Here is a 27,823-nt window from a genome sequence, read left to right as displayed (position 1 = left end):
CACAGTAGTGAGACACACACTACAGTGAAAGACACACGCTACAGTGAAAGATACGCTACAGCGAGAGACACACGGCAGTGAGAGAGACATACGGCAGTGAGAGAGACATACGGCAGTGAGAGACATGCTACAGTGAGAGACACATGCTACAGTGAGAGACACACAGTAGTGAGACACACTACAGTGAAAGACACACGCTACAGTGAAAGATACGCTACAGCGAGAGACACACGGCAGTGAGACACACAGCAGTGGGAGACATGCTACAGTGAGAGACACGCTACAGTGAGAGACACACAGCAGTGAGAGACACACACTACAGTGAGAGACACGCTACAGTGAGAGACACACGGTAGTGAGACACACACGCTACAGTGAGAGACACGCTACAGTGAGAGACACACAGTAGTGAGACACACACACTACAATGAGAGACACACACTACAGTGAAAGATACGCTACAGCGAGAGACACACAGCAGTGAGAGAGACATACAGCAGTGAGAGACATGCTACAGTGAGAGACACACAGCAGTGAGAGACACACACTACAGTGAGAGACATGCTACAGTGAGAGACACACGGTAGTGAGACACACACTACAGTGAGAGACGCACAGCAGTGAGAGAGACATACAGCAGTGAGAGAGACATACGGCAGTGAGAGACACGCTACAGTGAGAGACACATGCTACAGTGAGAGACACACGGTAGTGAGACACACACATTACAGTGAGAGACACACGCTACCCTGAGAGACACACTACAGTGAGAGACACGCTACAGTGAGAGACACACGGTAGTGAGACAAACACACTACAGTGAGAGACACACGCTACAGTGAGAGACACGCTACAGTGAGAGACACACAGTAGTGAGACACACACGCTATAGTGAAAGACACGCTACAGCAAGAGACACACGGCAGTGAGAGAGACATACAGCAGTGAGAGACACGCTACAGTGAGAGACACACAGCAGTGAGAGACACACAGCAGTGAGAGACACACACTACAGTGAGAGACACTACAGCCTGCACACTGGAGCTGAATGGCACATACAAAGCCCTGTAACACTTCAACAATGTGTAACAAAACTTTACATAATGGAAAAACTTCTCTATACAATATATCTGTGTGTAATATTAATGCCCGTTATGACTCTGTGCCCATCAAACAGACTCTTTGCCCGAAATTATTATGGGAATGGGTGTATTACTATAAAATAGAGCAGGTATAATCTAACAAAGACTAATCCACTGAAGTGTAATCATAATCTATAATGCAGTTATGTCATGCAGAACACAGTTTTTATGTACACAATGCAAATCATTACAGATACTGTAGTACATACTAGTACACTGTTTTCCTGAACTTGAATATAGTCCCAAAATAGACTTGCATGTGAAGCCGAAAAATGTCTGTAAGTATAGTTATTAAAATTAAATTGCCTTTTCTAACACAGTGCAATATAATATACAAATTGCTGCTGTTACATTTATTCCACTTTATAATTACACACTTGTTCCCATCCTAGTGTCTTCTGGTAAGACAGTATGCCTACGTAGCAAAAGCTGTAGCAAGCATTCTTTATCCTGCGTCCGTTCACCGAGCTCCATACGTATGGCTGCCGCATAACCACTGCCTCCTTAAATGCAATGTGAAGTGTTAACCAAAGCTTTATCTTGGAGAACTGAAATGCTGTGGGAATGAATGTCTTATTAGTGCTTTTCAAGATCCTAAAGGGGACTCTCCTGTGCAGCTCCTGGAAGGCTGAGCTCCTGGAGGACTTCAGTCCAGCACAGGTCGGTGGTTTCCCTGCCCAGTCACACCTAGTAAACCTGCCAAAGAACTGATGGATTGAATCAGGTGTGTTTGGGCTGGGAAACCATAAACCTGTGTTGGACACTGGTCCTGCAGGGTGAATGTGAGTGTCACGCTCTAGTTAAGTGACAACATCTTTGACCCTCTTATTTTGAACACATTTTAGAATGCCTTTTGCAGTTTAAGGCTTGTTGGAGTATACATTGAGTGCCTTTTTATTTGTGTGTACAGACACTGATGTATATACATGTCATTTAGTTTTCAAACGTATCCTGATCAGTACACACAGAGCTTTTAAACAAGTTTCACTGTTGTAGTGTTCACTACTAGCATGGCCTTCTGCAGGAGTTACTGACTGCAGCGTTTAACTTTCAAAATTTCATAATTTAAAGTGCTCATGATTTTTTTTATTTCTAATTTCTTTCAAATTTCTAATAATTACTCCAGAAAGAATGGCGATAAAAAAGGGATTGTTCAATTATCATTTCACCATCAAAGAAAATACTTTGGTTAATTACTCACTCGAGACATTCTCGTTTTTTGTTTTTTTCACAGAACACCTTTGGAGACTTTTCCATCTTTCGGCAGACACCATGTCCCGCAGAGTGCTGAGCACGGCGTTAATGTAGATCACAGTGAACACCCACCAACTTCAGACAGTCTCATCTCTATCTGAAACTGTCCAAATAAGCACTTCAGTCTTTGTAAATATTTACATTTAAAGAAAGCCCTACAAAGTGATCATCACGAGATGTTCATAGTGTCTTCGGTAAGAATGATGTGTAGGTAAAAGTTTAAACCCTCAAGAGAAGGAACCAAACATTAATGTATGTGCTATGGAAGATGCACACTTAGTGGACACGATTTGATCACCCCTCTCATATGCTAAACAGTAGGTTAGGAACTGCACACGCAAGCATTTGCATTCCAGGTCTGGTTCCAAGAGGGTACCTGATAAGACAGGATGGGCTTTGATGTCTAAAATGTGGCCATTATGTTGGGGGTAATTAATAAATCATTTGCATATGATGATCCGGGGCACGTGCTCTACTCTAAGGAGGCGAAGCACCTGAGGGGAACAATAGGAGCAGGCGGCATGCAGGAACGCGCGCGCGCGCACACACACACACACACACACACACACACACACACACACACACACACACAAACAAATAAATAAATAAATAAACAAAAATTAAAAAAAAAACCCGCTCCTTTGCTTTTACTCAGAAAACACTCGCAGCTAATTAGCCTCTAATTGCCAATATTTTGGCAGGTGTTTGCGGTGCCCAGGTGGAAAGAGCTCATCAAGATAATCCTCGAGCGATGCGTTCTCGCGTCCGGGGTGGCTTGCGGGGAGGGATGATAGATTAACGAGGACTCCATCATCATTAATGCACGCGTTAAGCGTGCGCCACGTTATTAATGCCATTAAGCGAAGCACGGAGCTGCCGGCCTCCGTTAGTTAGCGCGGAGCCGCGCGGCGTCCCGAGCCGCGCCGAGGGCCCGTTGTTACGTGACTAATGTTGGCACGCGAGGACTGTATGAGCTGTGTTGTACAACTAGCCACCCTCGCGGCGTTGTGCGCATGTAATGTAAGAATGACATTGTTTTAATGGCCTGTTTTAACCGTAACATAAAGCTCTACACCAACATACCGGAAACAGTTCGGTTACGGTTTCCGACATGTCTTATCTTAAGACTGCACAGGAATATTCCACACTGAACATGACTAATCTGATCAGTTCATCAGCCAAGCTCCAAACGGCTCAGCACCGGTCAGTTTTCATCACGAGCGCCGCTAACGTGTCGGTATTCGTGCGGCAGGCACGCTCACGCGCACATGCTGGTGGCGCGCGGGCTTGCCGGTCAGCACCTGCACTGTAATCATGAATGCATCCCTGGAGGAGGATGGCTAATGTATACGGTGCCTATTCACAGGTGGACTGTCATGGCCACGCGTCTGCAGTAACCTGCCTCGTGAGTGTTCGCGTGCGAGCCGACCACTACGTTTGAGGGTTTGCGTTTGCAACCCGAATGCCAGTGCATCGCGAGCGCTGCTGTAAAAGTGCCCGGCAGCTGGAGGTGCAGATGTCGCACCTCCACCTCGCGCCAGCCGCTTCGTTCTCTAGGTCTGGGTACAGCCTGACTCTCGTGCTAATATAGAGGGGAGCCTCAACACTGCTAATTCATAACCACCTTATTTTCAAGCTTACTGTGGCCCAGCGAATGCTAGCACAAATCTGCAAACTGCCCTTATGGCGAATATGGAATTGCATATTAAAATCTAAATTTGAAGGTGCGATGCTTTTTTTTTTTTTTTTTTTTTTTTTAAGCATAGAACGTAACCCTGGAGAGCTTGCTTAAATATTGAGCCAAAGGAGTTCAGGAGATCCTTTTAATTTTTTTTCCCTCTTCTCCATCCCATTCTCACTGGTGTTTGGCAGCGAGCGAGCATCAAACTCTTACGATTCCCCCGAGAGTCCGTTCCCCCGACAAAGCGCTGAGCAAGCACAACGCCAAGCACTTGATGAAGAGGAATGGGGAGCGCACAGCCAGCCAGATCTCGTTAGAGCGCATCCTTCATTTCCCCGCACGGGGGGCTGGGGTGGGTTGGGGGATGCACGCCCCAATCCGTCAGACCCAGGCTGCAGGTTAATTCCCTACTCAGCTGACGCTCTAGTCGCTGGTGTTGAGGCACTCGCGTGTGCTGGCGGGGGGAACCAACCGAGACCTGACGGATCTCGCTCTGCAACACCGTCAACCGCACCGCGCAGAGCGGTGGTAGACAGTCGTGGTGTGGGAGTTGGTCTACGCCCACGGGTGCTGCTTTAGACAGACTTGGGTTAATAAAAAGACATTTTCGACACAGCTGAGAAAGTGAGAGATGCAGGCCAATAGCTCATCTGCTCAGTCCCCAGGTGAAGCCATCCTACCTCAATTATGGCCATTTTTAACTGGATCAGGACTGGTTTTAGTACCCCCGGGGGCTGCATGACTATATTTGCCATCTGGGCATATCTTGTGGGCATGTGCTTCTGGGTCCAGACTAGAAATCTATATTCAAAATGCAGGTATTTCAGCGTACAAACTGTGACCGGTTCTGTTTGAACAAACATTTTTGGGATGGTGTCTGTTTAGGAAACAATAGGCCATCACGTTTTCCTCTTCGGATCCTGAAGCAGTTGAAATATCCTGGCAAATGTAGGAAGCAAAAACAACAATTAAGTCAACAAATAAAGCAATTAATCTTTACCTTTGTATTGACTTGTTTCAGGCCCTGAACCGACCCTCCCACTTCACTGTTCGACCTTGAGTGAGGTGCTGTCAGGCTCTTTCTAGAACAGAGCCACTGCTGTTTCCCATGATCCTCTGGGAGTGGTGAAGGCTATGGCACGGCAGAGCTCCGAGTGGCTGGCAGGCGATCAAAAGCAAACATGGTTCCCGAGCTCATTCCAATTATACCCGCACACGCATGCGCACGATGGCGAGTAGACACACAACTATAAATACAAATAGTTAGTAAGTGATAGCTGGAGCCGGTGGCCTGGAGGAGTGCCTAACAGACAGCATGCTAATCAGGCTACCTTTTGCCACAGGCTATTTAGGGAATAGCCTCTCATCCCACCAATTCCCCACGCCGAGCGGGGAAATAAAGGAGGCAAAGGCCCGCGGAATTCCCACACCGCACCATTCAAGGACAGAAAGTGTCTAAAATGGATCTTCATCTTTGCTCTTGGCCAATATCCATGCCAATTATAGCGAACACGCAAACGCCACCCACTGACTGAGGCAAGGCTGCCGTGATGGGTAGCACACACAGGAAGCATGGTGGCCTCTGATGTGCTAATGGAAGAAATTTGCTGCTCCCACAGGAGTGTTTGGGCACAAAGAAACAATGGCTAAGAGCAGCTTGATGAAAGGAAACGGCAAAGCTGAATTATCGCGTGTGCTCTGTGTGTTCTGTGGGCAGCCGTCATCATATCGAAGCGGTCCGATCAGACCGCTATCCTCCCTTAACCTCCCTTTTTCTAAGTGTCTTAGAAAACATTGTGGTAAGCATTCTAATTCTGTTAAATGAATGTCGGAGATATAGGCAGGTTCAGGTTAAGTATATAACTTAAATTTCTGAACACATCCCACATAGCAAGTTCTCCTCAACCCTAAACCTACTGCAGGCACACACACAAATCCCCCCCCAATCATGTGGTGGCGGCCGGTCCCCCAGAGCTTGGCTCTGCTCCAGAAGTGGGCAGGGGATGGGCGTCTGGGCAGAGGGAGCTCGGGCACAGAGCACAAACTGCGCACCACAGGACCCTCTGCACACACACAGACACACACTCAGCCCCTGGCTCTGACATGCGCCTCTCAAGGACATGGGGAAGTGTGCCACCATGCTCACACACATCTCTTCCTCAGCTTCAGCACAGGAGAGGCAAGGTGCATTTAACAACAACAGCGGTAACCATAACAACCACACCACCACCACTACCACCACCTGCCATCACTGCCGCCATAGTAACTGTAACGACAATGGTAACACCCACCAACACCGTGACAACAACATCCAACACCAGGACTGTTTTTCTAGAGATGAAGTGCATGATACGGAGGGGATGAACAGTCCTGAGAGTGAACAGGACAATAATCTCTTGGCTCAGTATTACAGATCGTTCTGAACTGGTCAAGCAAAGCAACAAAGCCACCAGAGATCAGTGAGGTAGTTTCAGAAATTAAAGCCCCAAACAGGAAGGTTTTTTAAAAGGCTAAATTACATGTAAATGAATCACTGTCAACCTGTCTAATAATGCCAGAGTTTGTTCAGAGTGAACAGTGATTACAGGTCTGCTGTAAGAAATGTTATGAACCTCACAGTGGCAAGACCTTCCAAAGCCTCAGAGCGGATGTGTAGATAATCCTGTCCGTGGCTTTTAACGGGACAATCAAATCCCATTTAATTTAATGCCGTGCAAAAGCGTGAGCAGAAGCCTGGACTTGTGGAACAGAATGAATCCACCCAGTTTGAAAAAAGCTTTAGGAAAAGATGACGCCCATAGAAGAACATCTTACTCAGGCTCTTACACCTGTGTTACATTACACCTCATACAATGCACCCTTAAAAACCCTTTCCTGCTATTTCTGAGGAAATCAGGATAACTTGTTCTGACTTTCGTATGACACATTTAAACATATCACATATTATGCTTTCAGTGTGCTATAAATATACTCAAAGCTCAAAGGTAGTGTACGCTACAAAAATGTAATTTGGATTTAAAACGTGAACCCAGTCTTTGCTGATTCTTTGCTGAAACAGAAGGTTCCGTTTCATCCGTTTCGGCCTCCTGCACCAGACATTTCTACGGCATTTCTACAACATGCCTTTCTTGAGTAACCTGATCGCAGCTAAATTTGTTAGGTTCCCTTCAACCATCTGGACTGGAACATTTCTCACAATTAATACATAAGTTCTAATATTTTATGAAGGCGCACTGACTCTGCTCTGTCTGCCTCTCCTGGTACGTGGCGTGCAGCCCTCTGTCCTGTCTACCCCCCGGGGGTATCGGGGTGGGGGTTCACACCGTATCTGGGACATACTTCCCATTATGCCCACCACCCACCCCGTGTTGATCGACCCGCTCCCACCATCCACCCTCGTAATGGGCGCGGGCCCGTGCGGGCACCCGCAATCACGAGCGCCGGGACGACACACGGTCGTCCCGTCGTCGTCCGGGCCAGCGGGGAAGCCTCCCTCCCCTCCACGCCGGCCAGAGCGTTTGTGGGGAAGGGGCGTGTGGCAGCCAAGTGCGCCCTGACTAGCCGTTTTCTAATCCGTTGCCCTGGTTAATACTCAGCCGGGCACTTGGCTGGATCAATGGCATTATTTTCCTAAAACGGCGGCAAGGCAAGAGGCAGCAGGCAGGTGGTTTTTAAGGCAGCACGCACCCCAGCGAGGCATGAGCCCACACTGATTGGGCCCACACTGGACTACGTGCATGTTCCAGGGAACAATCTATTTGAGGCCTTCTGGAGTGGGAAGGGGGGTCCGCTCCGGTAGAGGAGGCAGCAACAGCAGGCAGGTGCCAGAACCATCGCAAACAGGAATGTTTACAGATTACTTGAAGGGAGCACATATTACAGCAATTAGATGCTCTGCGTGAGAGGCGAGATCGACTTGAACAAATTTTCCGAGGTGGGTTTGGAAGGGTGGGTGGAGGGAGTGGGGAAAACTCCGTGGCACTGATCAGAGCGATGGGGCTGCCACATACGCGCGAGAGACATCGTTCAACGCGGCTTCGGTTATATGATTTTTCTTGAGCTTTTCTCACACTGCTGCAAAGTAAAGTCAGTGTTCAGATGAGTGCCATTAAAATTTAAAAACGCACCCTCGCATGGGGAAAAGCAGGCGTTACAGGAGGTAATTACTTGTAATTACGAAAGTTTGCAGAAAGTGAGAACTTTTAAATGGCAATGATTTGTGTACTTTCTTCTTGATTCCTGAGCATGTGACTTATAAATAAAATAAGTCTCATATCAGAAATTCTACCTCTGCGTACCCCTGTGGGTTTCCCATTCTCCCCGAAAACTTGCAAATGCCAAATCCTAAACAGGAACAATGATTAGGGTGGACGGTGCGAGTTCAGTGAGGATATGAGGAGTTCACGGTACATGCAGCAGGGCCTTTGCCGTTGTCATGGTTCCCGCTCCATCTCGGATACCAAACTCAAGGACTTTTGAAAAACGCCCAGGCTCCTGTGCCAAAAGAAATATGATTCATAAAGTCAGGTAAACAGTAGCTTCGGCTCTGCTGAGACCGAACTGATATCTTTGGTCCATTTAGTTGAATAACTTATGTATGACGGGGAAACAAGGAAGCACTGTGCAGTGGTGGAGTTACATTCTGATTTGCTGCTATAATTTTTTTTTTTTTTGTGCTAATGTACAAAATCATACGTGAAACACATACCCCTCCAAAATGCTGGCAGTAAAACAAAGCAGAGGATATCGGTGGTTAATGTAGCCTAACACCAGATCATCACTCCTCGCTGAGTGTTTTAGTATAATATGCTTTTGCATCATTCGTGAAGGAGACACCAAACGCTGCAAAGAGGGCCGAGGTTGGTTGTTAGTTGTCACTGACGATTAACCGGGTTACATACCAGCATGAATACTGCTTCAATAAAACGCCACGCAAAATCAGCCGCTCCGTAAACAGGCTGACAGCCATGTCAAAGGTTAGAAGTGAGATACTAGGGGAAATAAGCCCTGGGTCACGACACAAATCAACACCAATGCTTCGAGGGCAAGTGAAGCTTGCTGGGTAAGTAAGAGCATGTTTGTCTATGGATTTTTGGAGCTGAATATCACTGATAAAGCCTCTATGGGTGCCAGCGAGCCAGATCGATCGTTCCTCCGCATGGCTCGACAGAGGCAAGCCCGTATTTTGAAATCGCACGCACAGATGCAGTCCCTCACTGATCAGCGGTATGACACAGGCAGGAGTCAGACTGCAAATTAATTTGTGCATTCAAACATAACAAATTGTGCCGTTCAGGAGCCTTCCCACTTCTGCAGCCGACAGCGATCCGCTAAGTGGAAGCTAGCTCTGCTCTCGCACAGGCGTGGACGGCCGACGTCATAACAGCCCTAATGGTGGCGCCACGCGTCTCCTTCCTCCCGTAAAGCGGCGGCGTACGGTCAGAGATAGTTGGGGATCCGTATACGGCCCTGGAGCACGGCAGCTCCAGCCCAATAAAGTCGAGCATCTCCCTCGGGGCCTCCTCTCAAGCCTCCGGCCGACGCTTGTTTTTGCACCATTTATTTAGTGTGACACATCTCCAATTAAACTGCGGAGGCTGCTGCATTTCCCCCTGTAACCACCCCTTATTCCTCCCCGCAGACCTGCAGTCACACAGACAGAGCGAGAGCGCGGCAGAGAGGGAGAGGGAGAGAATATCTTGCCTTCCAGCTATGATCGCAATGTCATTTTCCCCACTGCGGTCGCGGCGCTGCTCCGGGAGGCGCCAAGAATTATAATAACAATATATCAGAATATTGAACGAGATAATCAAGGGCTGAGATGAGGCTGTCACAGCACTGCACCCACGACAGCGATGGCAGACGACGTGACGATGGCAGCGGTCCTCTAAGAGGACGCCGCCCTGGGGAAGCACACGAGGGGGCGGCCGAGGGCCTTCTTATTTTTAGAAAACCGGCGTGGAAAACCACGGTGGCGCCTTTTGTGAGAGGGTGCGAACAGAAGTTGAATGCATATTTCAGGTAAGAGCCCCTCCGCACTCCCAGAGGTACCTCTGCAGCCGGCTCGCGCTGCCTCTAAATTCTCCTTCATGTGGAGCACCACGTGCCCCCCCCCGCAAGCTTCTTGATGTTGACACTCTGTTTTTGTCATTTTCGAGTCCGCAGGCCGCCCGCGGGCCCCGCCGCCACCGTCGTCATAGGAGTGACTTTGTCCGACCCCGAGCGCGTCGGCGGGTTCGCAGCTGAGCCGCTTGGCTTGCCAAGGCCCCGTGCTTGGTGGCGGAGGCGGGGGTGGGGGCGCCCAATCACCTGCCGCCGCCAAAAGGACGGGCTGGGGGGAGCCCCAGTGGCAGCTGGGAAGGGTGGGGTGGCCAGCTGTGGAGCAGCAGGGTGGAGAGATCAGCGGAGAGATGGCACAAGACAGCGAGACGGCAGAAGACAGCAAGACAGGCACGCAGACAGGGACGTAGTACTTCTACACCTCTATCGGATGGGGGTTGCTAGGACTGGTAGTGTGTACAAACGCATGTTTCTCTCTCTCTCTCTCTCTCACACACACACACACACACACACTATTAAATGATTGTCTCTCTTTCTAAACACTCAGGCACATGGTCACTTGCTCCACTCAGTTTCCTCCTAACCATTGCCAGCCCCCAATCACCCACCCACACGCACTTTCGCAGTCTGACCACACATCTGGCGTGCCATCTGCATCTCCCCCTTCCGACGTGACATGCAGCAGCTCCAGGACTTTGGGGGCGGGGGAAAGGTGTGAACACATCCCTGCGCTCGTGAGCTGCAGCTGGACATGTTGGAGCCTCCCTGAGAGCTCTCTTCTATCACACTCACTTTCAGCACCGTGAAAGTCCCCCTCCTCGAGTCAAATCGACAGGGCAACCACACCAGCTACTAGGACATTTTTGCCCTCTGCCAGAATGCAATAACTGGCAGAGTATGGTGCATGTATGATCGCATGTGTAAAATCTCTTGCACTCTTGCAAATGAACAACCATTTAGTATATTTGAATTTACATATTTACACAGTGGACCAACAAAAAGAATGAACTAGAAAAATAAAATCCAAATTACAATAATTTATTCAGCCATTTTGTTCAGTTACAATGATGTACAACTTTACATCGTCATGGAAACAGAGAATAATGGCACCTCAATGTTGCATCATGATACAGAGCACCAAATGAATGTTTCTCAACAGCACAAATGTATTCATACATTCAGAGTTCTAAAGGCCCTCCTCTGCTTGCCTGCAAAACAAACACACGCACACACACGTGGACACCGTGGTAACCGCACTGCCTTTATACTCAGTTCATAATAGCACATGCTCAGAATTATACAACAGGAGTCACAGAAGTATAGCGCTATAATCAGTACCATCCATTTTTTTTAAACATCTAAATAAACTGAAAACTGTATTCAACAATACTTTTGAGCAACTGGTGCGAATAAACTAGTGTACAGTGAAAAAACTGGAGCTCAATACCAACACCTGGATGAAAGGGGACTATAGCAAACCATGTATGGTCATAAGAGACAGAAATGTTCCCCATTAACCCCAAAACGAAGCAGATCTTTCAAATGTACAGGTTGTAGCTTTAAGTGAGAAACCTAAGAAATGTTTGCCAAATTCTCAGAGAGAGAGAGAGAGAGAGAGAGAGAGAGAGAGAGAGAGAGAGAGAGAGAGAGAGAGAGAGAGAGAGAGAGAGAGAGAGAGGAGAGAGAGAGATTGATTTACCTGGCACCCAGACCGCTCAAGTATTTCCAGTCTGAGTTGCATCAGTGGCAACCAGCTGAGGGACAGAACAATAAACCAGGCACCATGGTAACAGGCTCGCCACGATGAAAACATTAGTTATTGCATAATGACGTGCTTTGCGATATGCTTCCTATAATCTCGACACCGACTCAGACAGCATAATCTTTGCAGTTGCACTTTGCTATCAGATGAACTTGATTTTAAACATTTCATTCTTAAAACAAATAAGCAAAAAGCTGCAAATGCTATAAAAAGGTGTAATTTTATTTAAGCGACACACTCTGGGAATCTTCACATTCAAGGGTCAAGGAGCAACTGTTATTTAAAAAAAAGAGAAAACAAAAAGCAAAGTTCACCAAACTGTGTCATGTTGACTGCAAACCAACAGTGGCGTAAGACAGGACTGTGGGCTAGTAATTCCTTGTTTCTCACTACTATTATCCCAATCTGAATGTGACTCTTGACCATCCACTCCTGGGGCATATTCAGCGTATCAATGTCCAGCTGAGCCGTTACGCTCAAATGAAGTGGTCCCCTGTGGACAGTGGACATGGGAGCCACCAAGGCAGCAGATGGGTTGAATGAAACGTTAGCATGGTGACGAGGAAGCAAAAGACATGACACTAGAGAAGGGTTTTTGTTTTTGTTTTTTAAAACAAACAAAAAAAACCTAACTATAATAAAAAAAGACATTTAACAAAAACAAACAAAAAGGTCCAACAAAGAAAGTACAATATTTAGAACCAAGTTTCCAAAATTCTCAGTACAAAGTAAGCTCTATCTGGAAAGCATAAAATACATTTGTACATCATGACAACTTTGACCTTGACATGTAAGAATATTCCCTGTGCAAGACCGTCCCTCAGGGTCCATCCTCCTCCCTAAAGCATTATTGCTTCATCTAAATCTTTCACACTAATGGAGTCAAGAGATGGTTACCGACATTGCAACCAAAATACGACTCAATGCTGTAGTTTATCAAAATCCAACACCACCCCCAAACCCCCAGTGGAAAACGCTGTGCAAGTAAGGCAGTTCCGATTTTTACATTTTTTTTTCCTTTTTCTTTAAGGCATTGCTCCTTTCGAGATGGCTTTTGATGAAAACTATGGAATACAGACCAGAGAACCATGAAAGACTGAAAGCTAATATTTCGTTAAAGGAATAGTAATCTTTCTGCATTTCTCAAGTCACATTTAGCTAGCTCACATGACGTGTTGTAGCAGACGTAACCCACACTGTTGACTTGGCTACAGCAGCACAGAGGGGCATTTTGTGAGATTGCAGACCACCCTCATCTATTCATGAGTGTAACAGGTCGGACACAACTAAACACTCGTAACCCACAGAATCCTTCAAGGGATGATGAAAAACCCTTTTTCATGTACATAATTTATTCATAACTTAAAAACCTTGGTGAGTGGCACAATGAAAGCGTGGGTGTGAGCTGGGGACCAACCAATGGGAGTTATATTTGGGCACTAAACGATCCTTTTAAAAATAATACATGATCAGATTGTGTGTGTGCGTGCGCGCAAGTTGGGGCAAAGGGAGGCATCCATCTCTCTATAATTTAGACAAGGGCGGGGTCAGTGGGGAGGGGGAGTCTCAGACAGCCGAAGCCCTTCTGCACATCCAGAATGACGGGGCCACAGAGACGCTCCAACAGGAAGTACAGCGTCTGACCTTTACTGCTGGTAGTTGCCATATTGACCCTGTGGGGAAAGAGAAGGAGAGGACGATAGAATGGTGAACTTCTCTCGCTTCTTTGCCTCCATCGCCACGCTGGCCAGTCGACAGAGGCCCGACGCTGCCTGCTTACACAAGGCCTGAGCAGTTCCCCTTGCTCTCTATTAGGGAGTCGTGCCTATACAAATGTCAACGTATGTGAAAACAGCATTTCGACCCGATTTGTGCCACACAGAAGACCCGTGACAGGCCAACCGGGTGCAAAACCCGCTGTCCCTAGCACGGCGTCACATTATAGCAGTGTGGCTACTCTAGCCGAGGACTTTCTTTTTCTTTAGCACGAAAGTCCATATGAGGGGGGAGGGAAATGGAAGCTTCAACATATTTTGACATTGGTATGAGTAGTACAATAATGATACGAAAAAAAGACAGATAAAAGTGAGAAATGTTTAAGAAGTATAATGCTGTTTGTGGCTCAGAGTCCTACCTAGAAACCTACTTGGCTGTTAAAAGCTCTAAAAAAAAAAAAAAAAATGTTCTCAAGATAGCCTAAACACTTTGAAGTAAACACACGAGGACTGACTGCTAGATGTAACGTCTGCAATGTTTTATGAACAGACTGACCTTTTGCCTTCAGGTTAGTTCTATTTGGTAAGAAACGGTTCGGGTTTATTTAGGTTTGATGATTACGTTTAACCTGTAGGTGGCAGCATGGCCACAAATGAGCGATGGAAATGCTGAGACAGGGAGCAAGAGCCAGTGAGCAGATGGAGAGCAGACTCGTGTCATACTGAGGTGGGGGACGATTCTAGCTGTAGTGTGTTTTGGTTGTGGCCCTTATTGTTCTCCAACTGCCATTTTCAGTGTGGCTTTTTTTTTTTTTTTTTTTTTTTTTTTTTTTTTTTTTTACATGGATATTTCTAAACAGGGGTCGAAAATGGCTCACTGATGTTTCAAGGTTACAATGCAAAATTGGGTAACCAACCAACACACACACACACACACACACACACACACACACACACACACACACACACACACACACACACACAGCTGGGAACCAGCATTCAAGACCTGTGTGCTCTGCTGTGTCTACAGTATTTGCACAAATGACGAGAATTCTGACCACTCAGTTCTGCACAAAGACCTGAGGATTATTTCGACCCCTGATTACAAAACGATGTAAAATAAAGGAATAAGGAAACAAACACAGAACAGGAAGGTGAAAAAAGGGAGGGAAGAAAAGAAAAATAAATATAAATAAATAAATAAATAAAGCCAGGAGTCAAAACGTCCAGATTTGACAACGGCGTTCTTCGCAGCAACCATTACCTTTGCTTCTTACAGATCTAGTCAGGGGTTGAAATACTCGGTCCTCTATTTCCTGACGTGCCCCTGAATGTTCAAACATAGACATGTGAAAGGGAGGCTGCGGCCTCTGGTCGAGAGCCGCAGGAAGACACAGGAAGCAGCGAGGCTCGTATGCGGCGCCTGGGCTCCGCGAACGAGGACCAAGAGCCTGCGGTCTGCCCGCTCACCTCAACCCCGTTTACATGGTACTGCTGACTGTGGGACCAACATGCACCCCACTCATCTCAGCCCTGTTTACACGTGACTGCTGACTGTGTGAACACCATGCAGTGCTTTCCACAGGAGAGTACCCCTGTCACCAGGTGGACGCTCTGTTCCGGTTGGCTGGCAGCTACGAGAACAGAACCTTCCCCCCGATGCCACCGCACAAGCACATCAAAATTTCAGCCCAGTCCATATGGGACCTGGTCTGCCAATCCACTCGGTTATCTGATCCAGCCCTGAGCTCCACTCACCCAGGCCAAGTAAGTGTCCTCCACTGCCTCTGATCAGCTGGAGCAGACACTGAGGAATACTGGAGGTATAAACATTTAAAATTTGATGTAAATGTAATTACTCAATACACAAACGTGCTGCTCCTTCAGTGGCAATTCTGAGCCGGATCAGACTGCAAACGTGGACCAGCAGCTGGTCTGTGAGGATTGGGTCGAAGGCCAGTGCTCAAGAACACAAAACGCAGTTTTACTTACCTGCAGAAAAGAAGTGTTGGGTCCCCCCCTGAAAGCTAATCTAAGAAAATGCGACAGAAAAGGAGAGCCCTGACTCCTTTCTCTCCCTCTCACCGCCTTACCTGGTCATAGCCATACGGGCGCTGCGGTTGGCCCTGGGGGGGTGCGGGTTGCGGGGGCCTGTAGGCGCCGTATTGTTGCCCTTGTCCCTGCGGGTAATTGGGGTACTGGCCAGGAGTGCCCTGAGAGGGCCCTACACAAAGAGGGAGACGAGGAGAGGGCAAAGGTCAAAAACAGGAAAGAAAAAAAAAAAAAAACCCGCAAACAGAAGTGAACCAATACACTCCTCACACTCAAACTCGAGTTTGCGAGAGCCAGTTGTGGTAGTGCTGCGGCATGTTCAGCAATCAGACACAGCAAAGTGAGCATGACCATCTTTTTCCCGATCATCTGTTGAAAGTCGACAGGCCCGCATGTGTTCAAACAACGGCCTCTAGGAACCGAAGGCGGCCAATCAATGGGTGCATCGGCTCGGATGAACAAGAGGAAGAGGAGGAGGAAGAGCTAGGCCGCCTCCGAACCCCGCGGCAGTAATGAAGGCGGCGGGGCCGCGAGGAGCGCGCTGCCCTCCTAATGTGACCCAGCATCAAGGAGTCCGTAAAGCTAAATTTAAAAGCAGGGAGCTGCAGCTCATTAAGCGTGCTGTGGGTCGCCCAAGCGCTTGGCCATTACAGACGCCAGCAGACCTGCTCCCCACCGGCCCACGCAGGATCATTAGGTTGCACTGGACTGCCTTAACCTCGCGGACGCTCAGGAGAACGTCTTCCAGATGGCGCGAGCGTGCGTGCGTGTTTTTTTGCTGTAGCTCATTATTAAAATGTGAGGTGCCTCTGGCAGAACCAGAGAAAAGAGAGACAAGATGACAGCACTGGAGAAGGAACGCAGAAGAGAAGAAAGAGGTTTCCACTCGGCGTGCTCAGAGTCATAACACGGCCATTTCTCCCTCTCCTCCACACAAACTACTGTGTCGCATCTCACTCAGTCACAAAATCATAGTTTACATTTCCAAATAACAATAATTGTTATTATTATTATTATTTTATAAATAATGAACAAAACAAAGAGCCCTTGTATCTAGTTTTCAGGTTGCCTGGCCAAAAAAAACAAAACAAAACAAAAAAAAACTCCCGTCACCGGCGCAGAGGTGCGTTCCCGCTGCCGATGCTCAGACTACACCACACGACGTTCCCCCAACTCTCCAAGGCTTGGGTGAAGCCCACTGGAATGTGGAAGTGCTCACCATAGGCCTGCTGCTGGCCCGCGTAGGCCTGCTGCGTGGGGTACTGCTGCTGGCTCGGGTATCCCTGTGCCTGGGGAGGACCTGGCTGGTATGCCTCCTGCTGCTGACCATACTGGGAGTTTCCTATGAGAGAGAGAGAGGATCCAATACTGAATGTAGCACGCTGACTTGGAAAACACTTATAAAATCATTAGTTTTCAATATATTAATTAACATTCCTTAGGCCAAATGCTCATGAAGTTGTACAAGAGGGACTGATTATTCTGGATTCAGATTCACATGGGTTTCAGACTGCTACACACAAACATACTGGAGGTCTGTGCTGCACCAGCTGGTCTGGCAGTTCACCTACTGAAACGTTTGCACACCAAACCTTACTTCTGGTGTCGTGTCCATAACTGATGTCAGAAACCAGACATTTTCACATAAGTCCACATACAACTGCCCAAGGCAGTTAGCCCAATAGCCTCCAGGTGGCACTCATTCTGCTGCACACTGATGTCAGCAACCTAACACCAGGCCAGCAAAGCTTTTGACAGTTTTTCTAACTAAACGCTCTTCTCTATATAGCCTGCCCTTTCCTGCACACACAAACCCAGACTACTTTCAATAAAGCAAAAGAGATATAGGATCACAGAGGTTTTAACAGCCTGCTTTTGGAGAACTCTGGCACTGCACATTAACTCAAGAATGAAAGGAGATTCTGCAGGGCAGCGTGTCCTTCGGACTGAACTTGGAACGCTGTGAAGCCAGTGCTCCGAAACTCCATAACACCGAATTCCAAGAAGTGCTCCAGGACGTGAACACGAGCTCCCTTCCCTCCAATCCAACACTCAAATGCCACCCACACACGACATCGATAAAACTGAGGCAATGGCCGCCAAAACGGAGCCCTAGAGGCAATTTAATTACGTGCAGCACTAACAGGAAATGGCTGAAGCGGGTCGTTAGGAGAGGAGCAGGTGCCACTTATGAACGCTGGGTTCACACGGCTCCTGAAGCAGAACGGCACAGGTACAAAGAGGAGGTGTGTGTGTGTGTGTGTGTGTGTGTGTGTGTGTGTGTGTGTGGGGCGCAAGGTGCCCTACCCTCAGGTGGCCCTTGGCCTCCATGGCTGTACTGTTCTCCATAGTAGTCCTCCTGGCCTGGGTACTGCTGCGTGGGCCCTAAACACAACAGCTTTAACTCAGGGCCATACACACATACAGAATACTGTGTCACTGATTAATTATGCACATATTGATACAGGGGAAAAACATAACTAATGTATGTGTTACAGAATATACATCAGATTTATGCAAGAGTGAACGGTGTATTGGTTTAATCACACTGGTTGCATCGGCCTGCTCTAAAATACATTTACTTTTCGTCATACTTTTTTCCAAGTTCACTACATTCTTAGACTGATGAATCAATATAAAACCAAGATTCAGTAAACGTGTCACTAAAGTTTTAAAAAGAGGGAACACCGACTAGACTCCTAACAGCTACTGGTTCCTAGTGTTATCAATAATAAAGCATTCTTTTATACATGTCCAACATATTTCATACTAAAGTCAAAGTCAGCTTTATTGTCATTCAGACTATACAAGTAGTGCACAGCTGAACAAGATTGCATTTCTCCAAACTGCGATGTGCAAATATACACTATACATAAAGGTAAGTGCACAAGACAAGACAGTATAAATACACAAGAAATATATTTTAAAAAAAAACATATACATAGTACAAGTATATACATATACTACACACTTTATCATCGTTTTTCAAACTGATCACGGCCAGCTAGCTAGAATGTGTGGAAGCAGGAGACAGTAAAGATGTCCAACCTTGCTGGGGAGGCCTGTACGGAGGCATGGGCCTCTGCCCCATCACATGGTTGCCCTGACCCATCATTCCCATTGGGTTCTGCTGCCCCTGGTAATGCTGCGCACCACCAGCAGGGGGCATGCTGTACTGCTGGGATGGAGGCTGCTGGTGCATCATTGGACCTAAAGAGGAAGGGGAGAGATTGGCTTTCCTGAATTCTTACCAGGTCAGAAGACTAATTCTAATTTCAGCATTCTCTCTCACGTATACAACAAAGAAGGCTATTCCAGGAGGTATTTCACATTAGCTATCAAACCAGAGCAGTGCACCTCACAAATGAACACAGCCCATCCATTACAGAGCTCCATTAACAAATTAAACAACAATGTCTATTAAAAGGTACGAGTAATTCACTCCTCAATTACATCCAAATCAGACTGGGATAGCAAGAGAAGGAGGCAGCGCGGTACCTTGGTTGGGCTGCATGTTCATGCTGGGTCTGGGGCCGTAGTTGCCCATGGGTTGTCCCTGGCTCATGTTCATCTGGCCCTGGCTGGGCATGCCCTGGGAGGAGGGCACGGCGTGGTTGTAGGCCCCCAGCGTGCCGTGGCTGCTGGGGGGCATGTTCATGGAGCCGCTGGCCATATTGGGAGGCTGGTTGGGACCGGGGCCCTGGATGGGCATGTGGTTGGGTCCTGGAGAGAGACAGCATGGGGAGGCGGGGAGGGGTGATGACACCGTTCGTCCGAGGTACATTACAAGCACAAATGGAGCTGAGAGGCACTGCTACTGCGATGCGCAAATATTTGAGATGACAAGGGGGCAGCGACACACTGGACACAATCCCGCCACATATATATGAGGAGGCGCGAAAGCCCGCTGTATACAACATCACGGTCATAGTGAGCGCAGCCCTGGCGCAGCAGCGCGTGCAAAAACGGTGCGCGGCACAAAGAACTGGTGACATCACCACCCACAGCCCACGCGGAAGGGGGAGCCTGCGGCGTTGCTAAGCGACGGTGAAGGCAGAGCGGTGGAGCGGGACGCTGGCGGTCTCTTACCAGGCATCTGGCCGTTCATCTGGTTCTGCATGTGTGGCGCAGGGGGGGCGTCCGCCGGCATGCTGTGGCCGTGGGGGGGCTGCTGAGGGGGGCCGCTCTGATTCATTCCTCCTGACATGGGCATGTTCTGGGTGGGGGGCTGTGGAGTGCAACGCTCCGTTAATCAGACTTCCATTAACCTACTCGAATTGAGTTCTGCTGCACACAATGCAGTACTGGCTACATGGCTAAATATCAACAGACAGCTATACAGAGACTTTCTATTCAAACAACTACAGAAAATCATGAAGCTCAGGACTAATATATATAGTACAGACACATGTGTGCGTGTATGTGTATAATAAAAAAAAAAAAAAAAAAAAAAAAAAAAAAAAAAAAAAAAACACACACACACAAAGACACCGGTCAAGGGCAGTTCTTCCTATAAAAACTCCAGGGGAGTAAAGCACTGACCTCTGTGTGGATCTATGCATGTATAGATGTGCAATATGTCCTATTTCTCTAGAAAACTTGTGTACTTCACTACAATTCTGCCCATCTCTACATCTCTTACTGCAGTACACTGTAGGTGACAAACTGAAATCTTCACATGGAGACACACAAGTAATAGAAAAGTTACAAAGGTACAATAAATTCAAGTGACTGCACAAATCATTTTGCTCGATCAAAACCTGATAATCCGATAAATGTAAGAAGAGGAACAGTGCAGCCGATTGACCTCTCACTCTCTCTCACACACACACACCCACCTGTCAAGGACAGTTCTAGACAATGCCAGTTATACCTCAGTGCACTAAAAGGCATTATAGCAGTTGAAGCTTTCAAAACCAGTAAAATCACAGGCTCACATTTGCCCTGCTGCAGCTCACAGGCTAAAACAACTAAGCTCTTCATGAGCCAGTTGTGTGTCTAAGTGCAGGAAAAACACAAATACGCAGAGCATGGGGTCCTACGGATACAAACTGAGAATCACCACACTCCAGAATGTGCTAATGTCCCTTGCACACATAAAAAAAAAATATCTATAAATTCCAACTGATGGAATTTCCTTACGAGAACAAAGAAGGAAGGTGATACTCACAGCAGGTAGAAGAGACTGCATGTTCTGGTTCGAATCGGCTATGGTGGCCAAGTAGACCAGATTTCTATGAAGCATCTGCTGGTAACTGTTGGGGGAGGTTACAGACGTAACTTTACCCTCATAAATCAGCGCATCGCAATCAATGTCACACGTGTTAATGTCATTAATGAATATCATTAATGTCACACACAGCCACAAATTTTAGTTGAGATACAATAAAATGTTAACTTATAAAAATGCATTATATTTAACACTCTGCTTCTTTGTACACAAGTGATGAACCTTTGGCAAAGATTAAATCAAAATGCGTGTAAAAATTAGACAGATCAGGTAGTTACAGGTCATGTTAAAAATAAAACAACAAAATATGAAAGCAGCTGTGATGGGCTTAAAATGAACTTACTGTGAACATTCTGCCGTTTTCCCTTTGCTTTGGAAATCCATGATGCACTGAATCAGTTGATTGTTTTCATCAAGCAACTGGCAAGACAAATTTAAATAAACAATTTCCTTCTATTTTTTTAAACCTTCCTCTGTGGCTGTAGTCCTAATCTTCTGCTGTGATTCAATTTCAACAAATTAATTTAAAATTCAATTTCCTAACACAGCTTGAAGCTTAAAACTACTGGGTTTCTAACAGCAAAGGGTGTGTTAATGTGACAGCAAAAAAGTACCATTAGACGAATAACGTTTGCCAAAGACAGCAACATGTTGCTAGCTAGCTTGCCATCATTAGGAAATAATTAGGACGGGCTTGAGGAAATAAGTAAAAGTTTGATAGGTTAATGCATTCACAAAACGTAACAAATTAGTCATGTTACTCAAGCTAGCTATCGCTAAATAACTTGGCGAGGTAAGACTCATATGTAGCCAAGCCGTATGTCCCCCAACAAACCCTCAAAACTAAATTATTTAGCTAGCTAGCTGTGCATTAAAGCCCGGGACCAACATACACTGGCTGGCCTTCGCCAACACCTAGGTTAGCTAGGACAGCCAGCTAGCCTCCTCGCCATCGAGCGAAAGCATGGCTGCGTCATTTCAACACGTCCCTGGTAACAGCCGCATACAGAGCATGTTTATGAGGACCCCTCTCGACTTGTCCCACGGACAGAACCATCGAGCCAGCGGTCAGGCCGCAAAGCCAGGTTACCTCGCTGGACTTTAGCTCGGATTGTGGCCGTTAGCTGCGAGCTAAGCTAACAAAGGCAACGGCTTACCTCAATGACGGGCAAACCCAAAACGTTAGCCACAGAAAGCTAGGCCTTCACAGCGCTGCCTGGCTAGCTACTCAACCGTAACACAACGGACCGGGGTGGTGGAGGTTAAGAGAAAGCATTTAGGTGAATTTTGTATTCATATATCAGGAATATTAGAAATCTTTGCGAATACGGTTTTAGCGCGATACCCATTTATCACCCAGGAGCATGAGCCAGCTGGTTACCTAGCTACCAGTAGTTACCGAGGAAGCTAGCCTAGCTCGCTAGCTGGGTCTAGCCGTTAGCCAGAATAACTGTATTCCTTATCATTATTAAAATAGTTACCTTTTGTATTCCCGCGGGTGTAATATCACCCTTCGCGCGTTGTCTATGAGGTGCAAAAGCCACCGACATGGTGATATTGTGAATAAACACCAACAAATTCCCTCAATACGCAGCCACAGCTCGCGTTAACAAACGTTCACATAGGGCGCAGAGCGGAATGTCCATCTGCTGAGCAGTTCGGGGGTAGACCGAGTTGTGCTGAATTCCCTGTTTAAAAAAGGACGGCGTCCAGACTTTAAAGTCATCGAAATTCATACAGGTACACTTTAGAATAAATATGCACACATATTAAGCTAAACCAGTAACTGAAACTCAGGTGTTTTTTACAATGGTATGTCGATTCTTCCCTCTTATCAGTGGTTTGTCCCTAACGCCACCTTACACCACCAAAAGGAATCCAGACAGCAAATGATTGTAGGCTAACGCTAGCTGTGGAGCTACGCACTAAATAAAACAATACCAAAACGCATGTAACTGCTACTCGAGTTGCCTTTAATTACAATCATTTTTGCCGCACACGCTTTGTAGTGGGTTGGGGGGGGGGTTCGTTTCTCCTTATCGCCGTGAAGTCATGCGAGCATAAGATTGAGTGTTTTGAAGATGGCGGGAGTTCAATCATGTGGCTCTAATTTCGAAACCTTTCTTGTTAAGAGTAACCTATATTATTTACCTGGGCAGGGTTTTAACACACTTCAAACTCCACGGAAAGGTCGAGTTAAAAAGTAAGGGAAAAATCGCAAAGGTTTAGCTTTATGAAAAGGCATTTGTGGTTGGAATTTATTTAATTGATTGTCTGTTATTGAATTGCCTAATTGGTTAATCAGTAAACCCTTAAACTGGTCTGCCAAAAGAACGTTATTCCCACAGAAGTACGTCTGCTAAGCTGTTTTTGTGTTCTGCTTCAAACGGGCCTATTCAAGTATGCTGGTACTTACATCGTGACTACACTTCCCTACACCAACATAGCCGTTTCTAAGGACAGAAATGACGTGATTATGAAGCAGGAATAAAACGCAGTTAAGGCCAAATTTAAAAGCTAGGGTTGCTATTTTCAACTATTACCCTGTTATAAATCATTTATAATCACACACTGCATAACAAAATAATTGCACTCCCAAAGAATGATGGAGGGATGAATGAACTGATAGAGCAAGGTGTACAAGTGCTGTGCACTAGGTCAGCATTTGAATCTTAATACCAAGTTTAATTGTTCTGTGATTTCTATGGGGGAATGTGGAGACAAAAGAGATGATGGAAATGAATTGGAAAATGAATCGTGTGCTTTTACAGAAACTTTCTGGGGTTATTCTGCTGCAGTTCTTTCTACCTCATACCATTTCGTGTTGTGTTATTCCAAAGGTGGGTATCCTTTGTTTTAGTGCACTTACGTGCATGTGTGTGTGTGTGGGGGGGGGGGGGGGGGGGGGGGACTCAAATGTGTTAATGTGTCTGAAATGCAATGATGCAATAATTAAAATAACAAAATAACATTGTAATTTGACTGGAAAATAGAGCGCACAACCGCAAAGCTGAAAAAGTCAACAGTGACCAACCACAATGATCCAGACATTTTGGGCTGGATAAATATTCATTTCATACTTGCTATGAGACCTCTCCTCCCCATTATATTACACCTGCTATGAAATTGTTGCTGACATGCATTTAGTGCTGCTATCTATTTCAGACTTGCACTGTATCATGTCCTGAATCTGGCTGACACTTTGGTCATTAACTGAATCTGTTGAATATTTTCCAAAACCCACACAGGTTGATTGCAGCCTTCAGCAGTTAAATGAGAGATGGGCCAATCTTTGACAAAAGACGCGCTCCGCAATGTCGAATCCGCATAGCGCAGCTTCGGGGTATGCATGAAGCCGCAGAATCTCTTCAGCTACTTCAGTAAAGCCTGATAGAGCTGGAATCTGCAGATACTCCTCAGTTGCTTCTTGCTTGGAAGAACGATGGATGCATGAAGTCAAAGGACACCCCCCCCCCCCCCATCCAGCCTTTTAGGCACGTGCTTCTCTAGCCTGCCTATATTCATTTGTGCTTGGGATCTTGCAAGCGAATAGGTGAATTTCAGAGAGTTTATTCAGCATGCCAGTTGTGCTTTATTGTTCCCTGATGGGAATTGGAAAAAAGCGCAATGTTTTCTGAAATGAAACTGCGAAAAGTCCAGCGTGGTTTAGCTGGAACGTCAATTAAAAAAATTGCCAGTCATGCTTTAACAAGTAGGCCCAGACTGGCTTGAGTGGAAGCATTCACCTAATGTTCCTGAGGAGTTACTCTCCAAGATATTTAAATGAATTATGTTTCCTTTATTTTTGCCAAAACGTTTGCGATCCTCAAATAACAGGAATGAACAGCATCATGTTTCTTTTTGTGGTTATTGCTGTCTGCAGTAGAAAAACATGACTGAACAGGCATCAGGTGGGTCTGCTTTTCCAGAAGCAAGAGAACTTGTGTTTCCAAGATAGAATGTACAGCCCTGAAGGTAAAGCAGCGATCCCATTGGCTGAATATTTGCCATAGTAATCCACAATTCCAGAGTCAGTTTTGTTGTTGTTCCTACTCATCTCAGACGTGTTGAGTAAGCAGTGAAATATATCCAAGACACAGTGGTACATTTCACACGAAACAGAAACAGACAACAACGCATATAGATGATAAATAAATATAGCAAATGCAGACGACACTTCAGCCGTATGCGACACAACAACCTGTTGTATAATAAACTGTCACTTTACAGAAAATTACAACATTCAGCAGACACAGGACAAGTGCCTTGTCACTAGGCAATTGGTAATGGGGTGGGTGGGTTACTGTTTTAGCTGTGATTTCAGTGCATGTTGATGGCTTGTAATATGCCATAATTGCTTTAACACTGACTCAGAAGAAGACAATGTGCACAAATTGCAGTGAGTGAATGTAATCTTAAATGCCAATATCTGCAGTTATTTGTGTAATTGATATACAAATAAGGCAGAGTTACAAATCCAGTTTGTGTGTGGATGTGAGCCTTTGGCAGATCTGCTCAGCAGTCTGAGTGCCTGCAGACAGAAACCTTTCGTATATATCTAGACATGGCCTGGGTGCTCTCTCACCTATGTGCATTTAAAAAAAGATCAAATGATATGTAAACCAGACATTCAGATATATTTGAGTTTAGGAGGATTGATTCAACAGAGTAAAATTGAATTGCGTTCTTAAACAGTAATTAACAGTTTTTGGTATTGCACTCAGGGTTACTTGGTTGAGTTTATTAAATATTCAACGAGTATCTGTGTGTGACTTAGGAGTGATGTTGTGTTTGGATTTATATGACTGCACCAACCTTTGAAACTCACCCATAATGCAATGCATGATTGGTAATGTGAGGGATTAGTGAGCATTAGACTCTAGTGAGCTACCCTATCGGCTGCTGAAATCTGTTCTTTGTCAGTAAACTGGATGGCATGAACCTGTCAAAGAGGAAGACATGACCAGTCAAATGTATTTATTAGTGACACTCGCACAAAGTAGTCTGAATATTTTTAGAACACTTCCACAAATTATTTTGACTGTATAAAATCCTTAAAACACAACTTCTGAAAAACACCAAATGTGTTTTGAAAAAAAGGATGGAATTCAAGAATCCTCTTTAAACAAACACTACAACATAGAGCTCTATATCTAATGAATATCACTGCAGTGAAATGCTATATTACTCTACTGATTGATCTTACTGAAATAGCTGTTTGATATATTTTAGCACTTAAAGACTCCCAAAAGGTGTGCAGTTAACATGTTAACAGCGACAAGACTGAGCTCATTCTAAGTCGTATCGCGGTTTAACACGAACAGTGCCTGAGAGTGCCTCTCAGATGGCAATGTGACCGTTTCCCTCTGTAGCCTGGTTTGTAATCTGGGTTTCATCCTCGATTCACCTCTCTCATGCAACGTTCACATTAACACTTTTGTTAAAAGCTCTTTCTTCCACTTGAACAAAGACAAGTCTGCAGCCAAGTCTCCGTCTTTGTTTAGACGCCCTGATTGGGCCTTTCTCCCCCTAGCTGTCCTGCCCTCTGACCTTCTCTCTTTGGTGATCGTGCCTTCTCTAGTATTGCTCCCTGTAAATGGAAGCACGACCCACCATCTTAAATCCATCTTCAGAACACACTGTAGATTTTTTTCATTTGCATACAACCTGCCAGGTGCCTAATCTGTTCCCTTCAATTATCTGTACCTGTGCTGTTCTCTATCCCTTTGTTTCTACTTGCCCTGTATTTATGTTGTGATTCTCCATAACTGTGTAGGTGCCCCTGATTTATTGAAAAGACTAACAAAGTATAATGAAGTATTATTATTATTATTATGGAGCGGTCGTATCTTCCTTCCCTGTGCACAGAGATATAAACCTTTCCTTTGACTCTGCACAAAGTTTGCATCATGGATTACTTAACAAGACTGGACCCTGGCGACTCACATGCTAACACCAGACTTTGTGTAGTATAAATATACTTATATATCTGTTTTTGAATTGAAAAATGGTTATCTTGATCTATTGACAAGTTTTGGGGGTGAATAAACGAGTCACATCAACATTACTTTTACCCCCAGAAACCGTTTCTAATAGTGGCTTAACTGATTCAATATCACGCGCATGTCCTTCAAACTCTGCATCTAATCATAAAGAATTTGTCGGACTAAAAGCACAAACCAAATCAACAACACACCTGAACAACCTTTGATTACACGGCGAGACGCCTAATCCTTCGCCTGTATCGCCTCCATCTCATCGATAGATGGAGAGAGTATTACGGCGCGAGAAGCCTGCGGGCCGTTCATTCCTCGCGCTGAAGGGGGGTGAGGGGGTTGGCGTTCTGCTCGTGATCAGTATTGATATGCCCCGAGACGCAAAGCTCAACATTAATGCAACCAATAATGCCTGCACTGGGGTGACCGACAGACGAGAGGGCCCGGGGAGATGTGCCGGCCAAGCCGGGACCATTGCACGCGATGAGCCCGCAACAATACAGATGCAAACCGTGAGCACAAGCCTTGGGTTAAAAGCACGCGTGAACATGCGCGTTCACCGGCCACTTTATTAGAAACATCTACGTGTGCCCGACTCTCCTTATCCACTTTATCACGTTGAGCTGCCCTACGAGTGAATGCCGTTGTAGACAGTAGCCATGTATCATTTGTTAACGAGCCCTCTGCTCCGTTCATCACCGGTCGGATACTGAGCGCAGGGCCACGTACCCTATAGTGTTTGGGTGCAACACCCAGTCTATCAGAGGCAGCAGTGTTTCTGGGGTTTTACATGTGTGAGTGTCACTGCTGAATTGAGAGTGCTATGCCAGTTTGTGGTCCTGTGCTCATAATCTAGGACATACATTGGACATGAGATGAACAGACCGTCTAAGCACAGCAGAGATGAGTTAACCAGCTATCATAAGTCTGG

General features: G+C 46.1%; 1 protein-coding gene across 3 annotated transcripts; it reads right to left on the bottom strand.

Moving 5' to 3' along the window:
• Positions 1–11,154: 11,154 nt before the first annotated feature.
• Positions 11,155–22,742, bottom strand: ss18 (SS18 subunit of BAF chromatin remodeling complex). Of its 3 annotated transcripts, XM_027023036.2 has the most exons (12): positions 22,705–22,723; positions 22,378–22,584; positions 21,240–21,316; positions 20,837–20,921; positions 19,756–19,894; positions 19,165–19,389; positions 18,715–18,876; positions 17,974–18,051; positions 16,886–17,008; positions 15,708–15,838; positions 14,879–14,941; positions 11,155–13,572 (listed from the first exon to the last, which is right to left on the bottom strand). In XM_027023036.2, the coding sequence occupies exons 2-11, from the start codon at positions 22,444–22,446 to the stop codon at positions 14,924–14,926; spliced, it is 1,107 nt and encodes a 368-aa protein (XP_026878837.1). In that variant the 5' UTR covers positions 22,447–22,584; positions 22,705–22,723; the 3' UTR covers positions 11,155–13,572; positions 14,879–14,923. The 3 variants fall into 3 exon arrangements, with proteins under 3 accessions (XP_026878837.1, XP_026878836.1, XP_035392493.1); XM_027023035.2 differs by lacking the exon at positions 14,879–14,941 and having other exon boundaries at positions 22,705–22,720; XM_035536600.1 differs by lacking the exons at positions 14,879–14,941; positions 21,240–21,316 and having other exon boundaries at positions 22,705–22,742.
• Between the last annotated feature and the right edge of the window lie 5,081 nt (positions 22,743–27,823).

This window comes from Electrophorus electricus, chromosome 19 (assembly GCF_013358815.1).
Source record: "Electrophorus electricus isolate fEleEle1 chromosome 19, fEleEle1.pri, whole genome shotgun sequence".
Classification (NCBI taxonomy): domain Eukaryota; kingdom Metazoa; phylum Chordata; class Actinopteri; order Gymnotiformes; family Gymnotidae; genus Electrophorus; species Electrophorus electricus.
The sequence above is the reverse complement of the archived record's forward strand: the minus strand, read 5'-3'. Positions and strand labels throughout refer to the sequence as shown.

What these genes read in the sequence shown, in the direction of transcription:
- ss18 (XM_027023035.2), bottom strand. Translation starts at nt 22,446, where the DNA reads ATGTCGGTGGCTTTTGCACCTCATAGACAACGCGCGAAGGGTGATATT. An exon ending in AAAACGGCAGAATGTTCACA is followed by an intron (nt 20,922 to 21,239) that starts GTAAGTTCATTT and finishes CTCCCCCAACAG; the next exon opens with TTACCAGCAGATGCTTCATA. An exon ending in GCCCGTATGGCTATGACCAG is followed by an intron (nt 13,573 to 15,707) that starts GTAAGGCGGTGA and finishes CTTTCCCCACAG; the next exon opens with GGTCAATATGGCAACTACCA.